This window comes from Podarcis erhardii, assembly GCF_964252035.2.
Source record: "Podarcis erhardii genome assembly, chromosome: Z".
NCBI lineage: Eukaryota > Metazoa > Chordata > Lepidosauria > Squamata > Lacertidae > Podarcis > Podarcis erhardii.
This window is the reverse complement of record NC_138504.1, coordinates 41,490,851-41,504,037: the sequence shown is the minus strand read 5'-3', so window position 1 is coordinate 41,504,037 and position 13,187 is coordinate 41,490,851. Positions and strand designations below refer to the sequence as shown.

Genomic DNA, 13,187 nt, shown 5'->3' with positions numbered 1-13,187 from the left:
CCTAGTGGGGAAGACTGACCAGGTGAGATCCTAACCAGGTGATGAGGCAGTTCCAAGGCTCCTAGTCTCCCTTTCTGATGGGTCTTTATCTTTATAAAACTGGAGTTGGATTGGAGCATCCTTCAAAACAAAGGACTTCTTCAGAGGACCATCCTCTGCCAGATCTTCAAATAGAGGTTCATTTCCTGTAAAACAGGGAGCACAGCCACCCTAATTCCTGGTCCTTCTCTGGTCACCCCCTTATTAGAACTGGGGTTTTGTAAGGACAGTCAGTGACATCAGCCCACCTAAGATGCAATCACAGACAGAAGAACGGGCTGGTTTTGGGAGCCCTGCCAACAGCATATCCCTATGCCTGCCTATACCTGGGATGCACTTCCTAGAGGGCATAATGCATTAGTCATGCCTTTCCAACCCGTGTGAAAATCTTTCAGAAGCAGAGAGCTTGGATGTGACATGAATGCTTGGGAAGAGTACAAGCAATTCTAGATGCCATTGCCCTGCTCCTAAGCCCATTCACAGATTACCCCACTCTTAAGCTTATTCATGCATCACTACACTCCTAAACCCATTCATGGCAAGGCATGTCACACCAATTGATTTCAATTAAAATATCTACCATGCCCAAGAGGGAATTCCATCCTGTCCTGCTGGCTTGCTGAGGCTACTCAGGAGGCGAATGGGGATGTGTGGATCACTGCAGGCCCCTAACCCGCAGTAGGTCTCTGTTCCCTGCATTCAGTTCAGCTGCTGGCTTGATTAACACCCCAAAGGCCATATTCCTTTCTGTGGAAGATTGGGGGGGGGCACATGCCCACAGTGGGTGGGGCCAAAAGCAAACATATAAATGTGCATGTACAAGTATGTATGACTAGCTCCTCCATACATTCATACATTCACTCTCTGTCCTCCATCCAGGTGAGCAAGAGGCCTGATCAGAGTTCAAGGGCATATTCCATCAAGGCAAAAACACTCAAAGAGGGTTTGAAGCAGGATCAGTGAGGTGGGTTGCCTGGAGGCCAGTTGGAGAGGCCTGGAGGCCTACATTCAGCCCCTGAGCCTGAGGTTCTCCACCCAGTGTAGGACCTGGAAGGGCAGCCCCTAATGGCCAGCTCCTTACATAAAGATCACTTAGGAAACCAGGAAGCTGCATTCTAACAAGTCCCACCATTGGTCCATCTAGCTCAGGACTGTCTACACTGACTGGCAGTGGCTCTCCAGTGTCTCTCCCAGCCCTACCTGGATATGCCATTGGGAATTGAAACAGGGGCCTTCTGCTGTTTCTCGTACTTCTTGATACTGCTAACAGGTGATGCAGCAGGATTTGGCATCACCAGCCCTGGACACCCCCTTGAATATGTGGCACTCAAAACTGCATGCCAATGTCACACCTTCCAAAAAGGAGAACCCAAAGAGTTAAAAAAACAAGAGATTACACCAGCAAGAAAATCTACTGGGTCAAAAGTGGGAACAGTGGTCACTATGAAGAAGTGGTAGGGGACATTTTTCAGTCAGGCAAAATGGCTCAAGGCAGAGAGATGGTGAAGCAGGACTAGTGAAGCAACCTTCACATGAGAAAGGTTCTGGCCTCAAGGAGTCCCTTGATGGAGAGCCCTGGAAGGCTGAGGTTCCCCACCCCTACTGTAAAGCCCATAGCCCTCCAAAGTACTGTTGACATGGATTTTATCTACCCATGTTTAGGGGTGCCATATTTTGAAGAGCAAAAAAGAGGATGTTATTGGAACTGTGATTTTAAATGCCTCTTACTATATGTAGGCTATAGATGCACTAATATATTGCAGAGGGGAGCGGGCAGGAGAAGAGAAGAGCCTTCAACCACCAGTTATGTCTATATCTCTTCCAGAATTTTGGCAAATTTAAAAAATCCACCCGGACAGAAATTTTACCCCTAAAAAAGAGGACATGTCCTGGAAAAAGAGAACACATGGCAACCCTACCTGTTTAGCCCAGGAACAGCATGTCTTCCAAGTAGAATCACAAAGAATCAGGCTCTGTGGGGTTATTAATTATACAGCATACTTCTTGTGCCCCATAACTTCCACCCACAAGTACATATGTGAGGTTACCCCCACTGACTTTTATGAACTTCACATTGTGGGAGGAAATGACAACATCAGTACCACCCAGTGCATGTCAAAGCAGAATCAGGCTCAGGGTCTCCCTAATCCAGCGGTTCTCAACCTGTGGATCCCCAGATGTTGTTGGACTACAACTCCCATCTTCCCTGAGCTCTGGGGACCCACAGGCCTGCCCTAGCTAGTATTTGAATCCACAGTAGGTCTTAAGAAAAGAAAGTACTTCACACAGTGCAGAGTTAAAATATTAAAATTCTCTCCCAGAAGAAGCAGTGGTGGCCACCAATGGGATTCTAGTCATTTTATCAGCTTTGGTCAATATATCAATGATGAGCCTAAATGGCTGGGGAACAGACTGCCTAAAGAAGCATCTCTTCCCATACCTAAGTGTCCAGTCCTCAAGACTCTTCATGAGAGAGCCTTCCCCAGGTCCACCACTGCCATCTAATGAAGTGAGGCAGTGTAGCCTCTAGTAAGGGAGCCTTTTCAGTGGTGGTGCCCTCGTGATTAGATGTTTCCCCCTAACCAACCACAAATACAATTTCAGCAGGTAGAATTCCCTATTCAAGAAATTGGTGGTCACATATAATACTCTCATTAAAGGACTAATTCATTGTGGGAGTGCAGTCTCATGGCACAATTAACACATTACATCAGAGCAGGGGTCAGCAATTTGACATCTCTTGGGGTCCTTGGGCACACTTGGGGTCTTCCCTTAGTGTCTATAAAACCTGGAGCTTTCTGCACCTCACTGCCCCCTTGGTCATGAGGTATTGAGGGAACTTACCTTGTTTTGCCTTGAAAGGTACCTAGAGCTAAAGGAAGAAGTTGGAAAAGTGGTGTTCTTTCCAACTCCCTCTTTTGGGTAGATTTCCTGTCCCTCACTCAGCAGAATGACCAGGAAGGTCCAAAACTGGTGCAAAACTGGCTTACTGCATTTGGAAGTCAGTGAAGTAATACACATTGCTACCTAATGCATGGCTGACTTTTGCTTCAAGGGGGGTGGGGGGTGGACGGAGGAGCTGCAAGTGGTACTCAACCCTGCTGCTGGCACCTGTCCATCGCCACCCTTGCCAAGATCAGTCCACCAGCCTGAGCTCATCCATTCAGAGAAGCAAACAAGTACCTAGGTGCCTTTTTGCCCTGCAGAAGAAGACCTGCTATTTCCACAGCTGATTTTCTATGTGCCCCTGCTGTTCCCCCACCGCTGCCCGCCCGCCCGCAAACACACACCAGGTAGGTCCCCTCCCCTAACAAGGAAATACCCGCCTAATTAGACAATCCTTTTCATGCACTACCTTGTTTACATAGAGCCCCTTCGCAGTCGGGGAATGAATAAAAGGCGCCAGTCCGCCTTACAATCCAGCGATATATGCAGTACATACGGTGTTTCAAGATTTAGAGAAGACAGACAGACAGACAGAGCATGCCGGTAGGCGGGCTGTGGAAGGATTGATGGATATAAGAGAAAGGATGGAAAAGGGATGCCATGGAACAGAGGTAAAGCGGAGAACTCGGTCCTGCATCTATCTGCAATGCTGGGATCATTCATTCAGGCTGTGAGCTGCCCGCCCCACCGCCCAAGTGAAATGGACGGTTTCAAAGGAAATGCAAAAAACACCTGCCGATTTCGGAGAAAAGGCTTGCCCACCCCTTGCCTGTTAACAGATGTGTACCCAGAAGATAGTGTTGCATTTTTTATTTGATTATTTCCCCTGGTTAATTTTCTTTTATCTGCATGCAAACCTTGGTGTGAGCGCGAGAGAGGGAAGATTCTTTACGCAAAGGGGTGTATTTTCCAAACCGTGGGCTCCTGCCTCTCCAGACAGCTTCCAAAGATGGTGCATAATAGCACACACCACAAATTGGGAAGACTGGGGGAAAGGGCTTCAGCAACCCCCCCCCCTCGCACAGATTAATGCACACTGCAAGTTAACAGGGGCTGAAGTCACGCTTTCAGGATTTTCAATAACTGGCATGCAGCAGTTTTGTATGCTTATTTGAATCTCATCCGGGTTTGGTTGTTTTGGAATCTTTGGTCTTAGTTAATAATGGCACCCCCCCCCCTCCCACGAGGGGAAAAAACAACAACCAGGTTTGGGGTGTTAAGGAGCATGGGTGTGGGTTTACAATAAAAGGGAGGGGGAATCCAATTTTCCACATTTTTGCTCCAATAAACCCATTCGGCTCCTTGCTATGTCCGAAGTCCACTACGGGGGGTGGTCATCTCCACACTGAGGCATGCAATGCTGCAGTACCTGTGTCCAGTTTCGCTGCCCAAGGACCCCAGCCTCCGCGCGGGTAGCAAGGGGCTGACCCCCGGGACATCCTCGGTCGTTGCCAGAGGCGGGATGGTTTTCTGGTGGGCATTGCTCTCGGATGGCGACTTCTTCAGCTTTGCCCTGGCCATCGCGGAGGCTTCTTTGGAGATGGGGGCTGCCTTCACTTCCCCCCTCAGCAAGAACTCTTCTCTCTTCTTCCCCCTCTTTCACTCATAGCAATCCTTTGCTCGAAATGCAGTTGGGTCGAGAGCGGGAAGCACGTACCATTTTCCCTCTCCCAGGCACACAACACGCTCGCCCCCCCAGACAAAGCTGCACAGTGGAACAATCCTGCCCTTGTGGATTTATTGTGGTACTGATGAAGGGAGGCTCTGGCTGGCATGGTGGTGCAATGAATCAGGTGGCATGCAGCGGAACCGTGGCAAGATGAGAAGAGAAAGTGCTTCCCCTGGCTAATAGGATTTATGCTGGTGGCACTTCCAATGCCTTGACCAGTTAATATGATGATAGGTGATATTTTTCAGTGGCTGTAGTGGTAAAATGCTGAAGTGCAGGAGCTCACCAGAGAGCACTGTATGAAGAGCCCTAGAGAACCCTATAGCCTTGCACCTGTGGATAGACCCCACATAGAGTAATATAATTGGAAGGCAGTCAAAGGGTCATCAGGTGCAACCCACAGCAAAATATAGGCAGGAATTTTGACTGTATGTGTGTGTAGTGTCATAGTTTGTACAGGCACAGAAAATCTCAGGCCCAGGTGGGTTGAATGTGGTCCTCTGATCTTCTCTGTCTGGCCCCTGAGACTCTTCCCCAGGCCACACATCTCAGTAGGCTTGCTCCACCTCCTTAATGACATGAGTGCTTTTGCCTGGCTGGATTGTGTCCTTGACCTGTGATAATGCCTCTGGCTTGCTTGCTTGAATGAAGGATGGAGAGAGGGGTGTGCTTGAAAGCCTTGTTGTCACCTCATTCTGCCAGTTACCCTGGTGTACATATACATATGGGGATGCTGGTGGCGCTGTGGGTTAAACCACAGAGCCTAGGACTTGCCGATAAGACGGTCGGCGGTTTGAATCCCCGTGATGGGGTGAGCTCCCATTGCTCGGTCCCTGCTCCTGCCAACCTAGCAGTTCAAAGGCACATCAAAGTGCAAGTAGATAAATAGGCACCGCTCTGGCGGGAAGGTAAACGGCGTTTCCTTGTGCTGCTTTGGTTCGCCAGAAGCGGCTTAGTCATGATGGCCACATGACTTGGAAGCTGTACGCCGGCTCCCTCGGCCAGTAAAGCGAGATGAGCGCCGCAACCCCAGAGTCGGACATGACTGGACCTAATGGTCAGGGGCCCCTTTACTCTTTATCTTTACATATACATATGCAACGGGAGTGCGCACACACACACTTTTGGCAATAGAAGCAAGCGAGACAACATGGGAGTATTTGCTAAAGCAGGAAAGGAGAAGCTGCAGCCATTCAGAAGTTGTTGGACTTCAGTTCCCATCAACCCCAGCCAGTATTGGTTGTTTTTATATTGTGCATCATTTAAAAAATAACAATAGTGGTTTATAAATGATTTAAAATAAAATTTTAAAATATTAAATTTGCTTTCCTCTTCATTTCCAAACCAGCATGATGTGACGCCTATCTGCATTCATGCCTGCAGGAATCAGCCACTGATGCCATTAATGCAAGTGGAGTCACCTAAAGAGAATTGCCTCCTAGTGTCTACTTCGGCGGCAGCTGGTGCCTGCTGAGCCTAGTGAGATGGAAGGCAGGGAGCCCAACAGCAGGGGGCATCAGAACCAATGACAGAAGGAACCAGCTTGTTTTAGGTTTGCTTTCCTCCTCCTCCTCCTCCTCCTCCTCCTCCTCCTCCCTGCTTGAGTTCTACAAGGGCAACACTGAAACTAAAGAAAAGGAGAAGGCTGACAGTCAGTGCTGACAACCCCTGGAATGGATGTAAGGTTCGAAAGCACATTAAAGCGCAAGTAGATAAATAGGCAGCACATGGAAACACCATTTACCTTCCTGCCGGAGTGGTACCTATTTATCTACTTGCACTTTGATGTGCTTTTGAACTGCTAGGTTGGCAGGAGCTGGGACCGAGCAATGGGAGCTCACCCCGTCGCGGGGTAGCAAGTAGATAAATCTGGTGGGAAGATAAACGGCGTTTCCGTGCAGTTTTAGCTAGAAAGATAAATGTTTCTAGTTAGGGAGACCACTGAACCGACCCCTCCAAGATCTACATTTTGCATGCATGCACCAACTGTCTGAGGACTTGCTTTTTAAAGGTCACAGCAGTGGGGTACTTCACACATACCCTATAATTTTGATTTAAATGCACACTTCTTCCGGATTTGCATCCTTGGGAGCAATTTAACAAACAAAAGCCACCGCCCATCACTAGAAGGAAAAGCTGTCTTTCCTATATACTTTCCCACCCCCCAAGAGGGTAGCACACCTGAATCACAGACATAAAATAAGCAAGTGTGCCCTTGGCTCCCAGCTCCACTGATTAATCAGCTTAAAAGCTTTTAGTTGATTAATCTACTCCAGTAACTCCCAAATGGCACAAGTGAGCTAAAATGATTCACAGCCACTAAATAATGCACAATAATTCACACTCCCTAAAAGCTTTAAAAGTCAGAGGTTGGGGATCTTTTCCAGACTGGGGGCCACATTTCCTTCTGAGTAGCCTCTGAAGGGCCACATGCTAGTGGTGGGCAGGACCAGAGGCAAAAGAAGGTGGAGGAATGAATGGGAGTTCATTCACCCAGCCCTTTCTGATCAGAGCCCATGATCAGAGCTGAAGGGCACATTCCAGATCGTCTGGGCCTGAAGCAAGGCCAATGAGGGGTGTGGGCTAAGAGCTAAAAAGGGATGCTGGGGAGGGGGCATTTGGCCCCTGGGCCTGAGGTCACCCACCCCTGCTTTAAACTGGTCAATCAGTGGTGGCTGCAACTTATGGGCACATTTTTATCATTGTACATGTGTGTCTATTTTTGCTTCTGCATACTACCGTGAGGTCTTTGCGGGGTTTTGGGTTTGGAGGGGTTTTTGGTGGCATGCTAACATAAGAGCCACTAGTGTGCTGCAGGATCAAATCATTAAACAATTAATGTCTTCTGCAGGTCCAGAGCTCCCATCCCTAGAGTGGAGCCACTGCTGGCTGCATCTCTGTGTGATTCACTGATCTGGCCGTGTCATTTCCCAATCAGCTTCTGCTGGCTGCAGGGAAGAGGGGTCAAAATTCCACCATGGTTCCTGTACCACATACAATCAGATCATCCTGGTGCAAATGGCACAGCAGTGAAGGATGCAGATTGATATCCTGTGCTTTCTGGAACGTAATGACGTTCCTGAGGATGCTCGAAAGCATAATTTCTCATGATGGAGAGGCCAGCAAATGCCTCTCCTGGCTTCAGTAAGCACTCCTCATGGATAATTCACTGCCCCCTATTCTCAAAATTTTTTGCTTGCACTTGGGAAGAGGGAGAATTGGCAGGGAAGGCTGCCTAGCAGTAGGGATGGGAATTCCTATTTAGCCTCTCTTGAACTGTGGTGGAGTTTGGGGTAGGGCTGCTGGCGGAGGAAGAGGAGTACGGGGGGAGCAGTGCAATCATGGTGGGGTGCCATCACAGCTGCCCCCCCACGCTGGGTGCCACGCCCCCAGGACACGCGCCATGCCCCTGTGGGTGGCGCACCATGCCCCTGGGATGTGCACTAGCCCTGCCCCCGCCTGCTCTCCACCCCCCCTCCTGGTGCTGGAGCATGAAGCTCCGCCACTGGGTAGGGCTTCCATTTTGAGACGCCCCTCCCCAAATTCACACTGAAGCATAAACATACCCATGCTTCCTTGCCCCCTTGCTCTCACACACCTTTGTTGTTGTCGTTCTTCTTTAGACGTTTAGTCGTGTCTGACTCTTCGTGACCCCATGGACCAGAGCACGACAGGCACTCCTGTCTTCCACTGCCTCCCACAGTTTGGTCAAACTCATGCTGGTAGCTTCGAGAACACTGTCCAACCATCTCGTCCTCTGTCATCCCCTTCCCCTTGTGCCCTCCATCTTTCCCAACATCAGGGCCTTTTCCAGGGAATCTTCTCTTCTCTTTTTAAAAATATTTTTATTAATTTTACAATACCAAATTATAGGAACGTAACACACATTTTCTCACAAATACATTCTTTTTGGACTTCCCTCAGCTCTTCTGATAATCCTCCATTTTGATTTTTTTTTGCGCATTTCCTAATTTTATATTGCCTTATAATAATAACCTCCCCCCCACTCCCTTTTTTACAATATTTCTAATATTAATTCTTCACAGAGCTTCCTGCAAACCAACGAACGTTGTTTGTTCATCACATATACTTTTCAAATAATCTACAAATTTACTCCAGTCCTCGGTGAACTTATGGTCCCACCGGTTTCGGACCCTTTCCTGTTAGTTTATCAAGTTCTGCATAGTCCATTAGTTTCATTCTCCATTCTTCCATTGTTGGTAATTCTTCTTGTTTCCATTTTTGGGCCAATAATATCCTTGCAGCTGTTAATAATGTAAAGAAATTGAACACTGTCCAACCATCTCTGTTGTCCCCTTCTCCTTGTGGCCTCCATCTTTCCCAACATCAGGGTCTTTTCCGGGGAGTCTTCTCTTCTCATGAGGTGGCCAAAGTCTTGGAGCCTCAGCTTCACAATCTGTCCTTCCAGTGAGCACTCAGGGCTGATTTCCTTCAGAATGGATAGGTTTGATCTTCTTGTAGTCCATGGGACTCTCAAGAGTCTCCTCCAGCACCATAATTCAAAAGCATCAATTCTTTGGCAATCAGCCTTCTTTATGGTCCAGCTCTCACTTCCATACATCACTACTGGGAAAACCTTAGTTTTAACTGTACGGACCTTTGTTGGCAAGGTGATGTCTCTGCTTTTTAAGATGCTCTCTAGGTTTATCATTGCTTTCCTCCCAAGAAGCAGGCGTCTTTTAATTTCGTGACTGCTGTGACCATCTGCAGTGATCATGGAGCCCAAGAAAGTAAAATCTCTCACTGCCTCACACACCTTTACACAAGCACACGAGTGCAAGGGCACTTATTTTGACTGTTTTTGGATCACTTGGGGTGGGGGGGAATAAAAGCCTCAGCTCCCCAGGAAACCTGATGCACTCAGAATGCCATCTCCACACTTAGAAACTGAAGATGATAAGCAGGATAAGCAGCAGGGAAAAGGAGTGGAGATCCCAGGGAAGGATGGAATTTGGCCAAAAGTTGCATGCAACCCATGGGCAAAGGTTATCCATTCTAGGTCTTAGATCTTCTGGAAATCTTTGCCTGGGTGAATTTCCATTAGAGGGGGAACTTTCAGCCCTGTAGATGTTGTTGAACCACAGCTCCCATCAGCTTCAGAAAAAGGACTGATGCTGAAAAATTATGGGAGTTTTAGTCAAATGTCATCTAGAGGACCAGAGCTTCTCCACACCTGCATCAGAGGTTGTTTAGGGCAGCACAACCAGTGCAGTCATATTGGGTGCCGCACTGCAGGGGGTGCCAAAACAATGCTATAGAACTATAGAGGTGGGGAGGGGCAACAAATTTTAGCATTGCCCAAGGAACCACTGAACTATGAGAGACCAAAGTCTGCCACTACCTGCATTAGAGGACTTCGTGGTTACTGTTCTTTCGACATCGTATACAGTGGTACCTCGGGTTACAGATGCTTCAGGTTACAAACACTTCAGGTTACAGATGCTTCAGGTTACAGACTCCGCTAACCCAGAAATAGTACCTCGGGTTAAGAACTTTGCTTCAGGATGAGAACAGAAATCACACAGAGGCGGTGTGGCGGCAGCGGGAGACCCCATTAGCTAAAGTGGAATCTCAGTTTCAGGTTAAGAATGGACCTCCAGAACAAATTAAGTTCTTAACTGGAGATACCACTGTAATCTGAGTGGATATGGAAGGGGCTATAGAAGCAAGCTGTCAGTCTAAAAGGAACATCAGCACCTTCAAAGCCAAAACCACCTTGGGGGATTCCCATTAACCAACTCAGAACTCTTTTAGGCCAGCCAGATCAGGTTTCTATCCCCTCCTGGGCAGGTGAATGTGAGGTGTAGCAGTTAGTGGTATAGCCGTTAACTAGGACCTGAGAGCCCAGGGTTCAAATCCCCACAGCCATGAAACTCAGTGGGTGCCCTTGGCCCAGTCACTCACTCTCAGCCTAACCTACCTCACAGGGTGGTTATGAGGATAAAATGAAGGCGGGGGGGGGGGGGGAGAGAGAGAAGAATGTAAGCTGCTTTGAGCTCCCTAGTGGAAGGATGGGATAAAAATAGATAGATGATAGATGATGATAGATAGATAGATGATAGATAGATAGATAGATAGATAGATAGATAGATAGAGTGGTACCTCGGGTTACATACGCTTCAGGTTACATATGCTTCAGGTTACAGACTCCGCTAACCCAGAAATAGTACCTTGGGTTAAGAACTTTGCTTCAGGATGAGAACAGAAATCGTGCAGCGGCGGTGCGGCAGCAGCAGGAGGCCCCATTAGCTAAAGTGGTGCTTCAGGTTTCAGGTTAAGAACGGAGCTCCAGAACGAATTAAGTACTTAACCCGAGGTATCACTGTAGATAGATAGATGATAGATGATAGATTAGATAGATATAGATAGATGATAGATAGATAGGTAGATAGATAGATAGATGATAGATGACAGATAGATGATAGATAGATAGATGATAGATAGATAGATGATCGATAGATGATAGATAGATAGATAGATAGATGATAGATAGATAGATGATAGATAGATAGATAGATAGATAGATAGATAGATAGATAGATAGATGATAGATAGATAGATGATAGATAGATAGATAGATAGATAGATAGATAGATAGATGATAGATAGATAGATAGATAGATAGATAGATAGATAGATAGATATAGATAGATGATAGATGATAGATGATAGATAGATAGATAGATTGATAGATAGATGATAGATAGATAGATAGATAGATGATAGATAGATAGATGATAGAGATAGATAGATAGATAGATAGATAGATAGATAGATAGATGATAGATAGATAGATAGATAGATAGATAGATAGATAGATAGATAGATAGATAGATGATAGATAGATATAGATAGATGATAGACAGATATAAATAGTTAGGTGATAGACAGAGAGAGAGAGAGAGAGAGAGAGAGAGAGAGAGAGAGAGAGATGATAGATATAGATATAGATAGATAGAGAGAGAGAGAGAGAGAGAGAGAGAGAGAGAGAGAGAGAGATGATAGAATTTTCCCTCTGCCAGGAACCACATATAGCAGTTGGGGGGCAAATGGGGAGATGGGCAGGACCTGGAGCAATCTCTCTCTCTCTCTCTCTCTCTCTCTCTCTCTCTCTCTCTCTCACACACACACACACACACACACACACACACACACACACTGTTCAGCTGGAGAAATGCAATGTAAAATTAGGAAAAGTGCAAATTTAAAAGGATAGTCCATGTTTCCAATTTATGCATTGTTTTGGAAAATGTGAGTTGTGTCTCATTCAAATGCTAACAAAATCATGGATTTCTTCACTATCCATATCTTTACTCAGTCACATTTGAGAGCAAAAATAGATTCCTGCCTGAGTGCTGAGAAAGAAACAGAATTAGAATGTCAATCATTTTGGCACTCCCAAAGATATCATAATTCCCCCTTATTTGTCTCCCCTTCTCCCCAAGTTTCTGATTTTGTGATGGAGCCATTCATCCTTTTAGCACACACAGGTGCCTCTGGCACAGAGGCAAAAACCAACACATTTTACATAGATTACACACAATGACACTTTCTCTGTCTATTTTGGAAATGAAACTGACATTCTCTTTGAGTAACCATGGTTTTGGGGACTGCAGGCACATTATTTGGAAGGGCTGAAGCTTCACTTTGTTGCTGTTTTTGGCATCTTACAACCAAGCTAAACATCCAGAATGATCTGTGTGGCACAGGCCCCCAGGGGACTGTACCATTTATGAAGATAGGGGCAGGAATCATATGGTGGCATGCTCTTCCATGCAGTGGTTTTTTGTTTTGACTCCTTGCATAAGGAAACCTAGCATATCTGGGAGAGCAGCCTATTCCCCATGAACAGCTAGGTTCCCACAGTCAGGGAGTTTTCAGAGTGCAGTCCTCCACCTATATTCAGGAGTGATACAATCCCAGGAAGCTGTGGAGTCTGGTTCATCAGTGTGAATGGGGCACTGCTGCACCAACCTCATCATGCCCTCACCAGCCCCCACTGGCCAGCCTTTTTGCTTACAACCAGTCCAAAGGATGGTCCTGGCTATCAGCTTACTCTTCCTTTATCTCAATGTTGTCCTTTATAGAACTCAATAGGAAAGATGATGGGGGGGGAAACTAGAATTTGTTGGCTCTGTCGTCTCTGTAGCCATCTGCTGCTGGTCTCCTTGCCTTCTGCCCTGCCCAGTCCCAATAGACACAAGACACCACTGCCAGGAAGGCTGTAACTATAAACACATTATTCTGAACGTGTAGATGCAGAGGCATGACTTGTGCCCCATTTTGGAGGGGCCCAGCATTGCATGCATGCATGTGATATCATGACGTCATGCGCACGCTATGCTGTGCTCTGCACTTGGCCTCCTCATGATGCATGCGTGGCATGGCATAGCCCACCACTGGCACCCGCTGCCTGCAAACGCAGGCCGGACTGCCACTGCTGCCTGTTGCCCACCACCTTTCCTCTGCTGGCTCTCTGCTGCTGCAGTGGTGACTGGTGCAAGGCCTCCGT

At 47.0% G+C, this 13,187-nt stretch overlaps 1 protein-coding gene across 9 annotated transcripts in view; it reads right to left on the bottom strand.

The window, feature by feature from the left end:
- KCNT1 (potassium sodium-activated channel subfamily T member 1) overlaps positions 1-13,187 on the bottom strand; it is a 208,940-nt gene that overhangs the window by 122,134 nt on the left and 73,619 nt on the right. For 3 of the 9 annotated variants that reach the window (XM_081847474.1, XM_081847476.1, XM_081847475.1), the window contains exon 1: positions 4,355-4,657. The exons of the other annotated variants lie outside the window; for them this stretch is intronic. In XM_081847474.1, coding sequence (XP_081703600.1) covers positions 4,355-4,506 — 152 coding nt within the window. In that variant the 5' untranslated portion in view covers positions 4,507-4,657. Of the gene's footprint in view, positions 1-4,354; positions 4,658-13,187 lie in introns of those variants that run through there. 9 annotated transcript variants of the gene reach the window in all.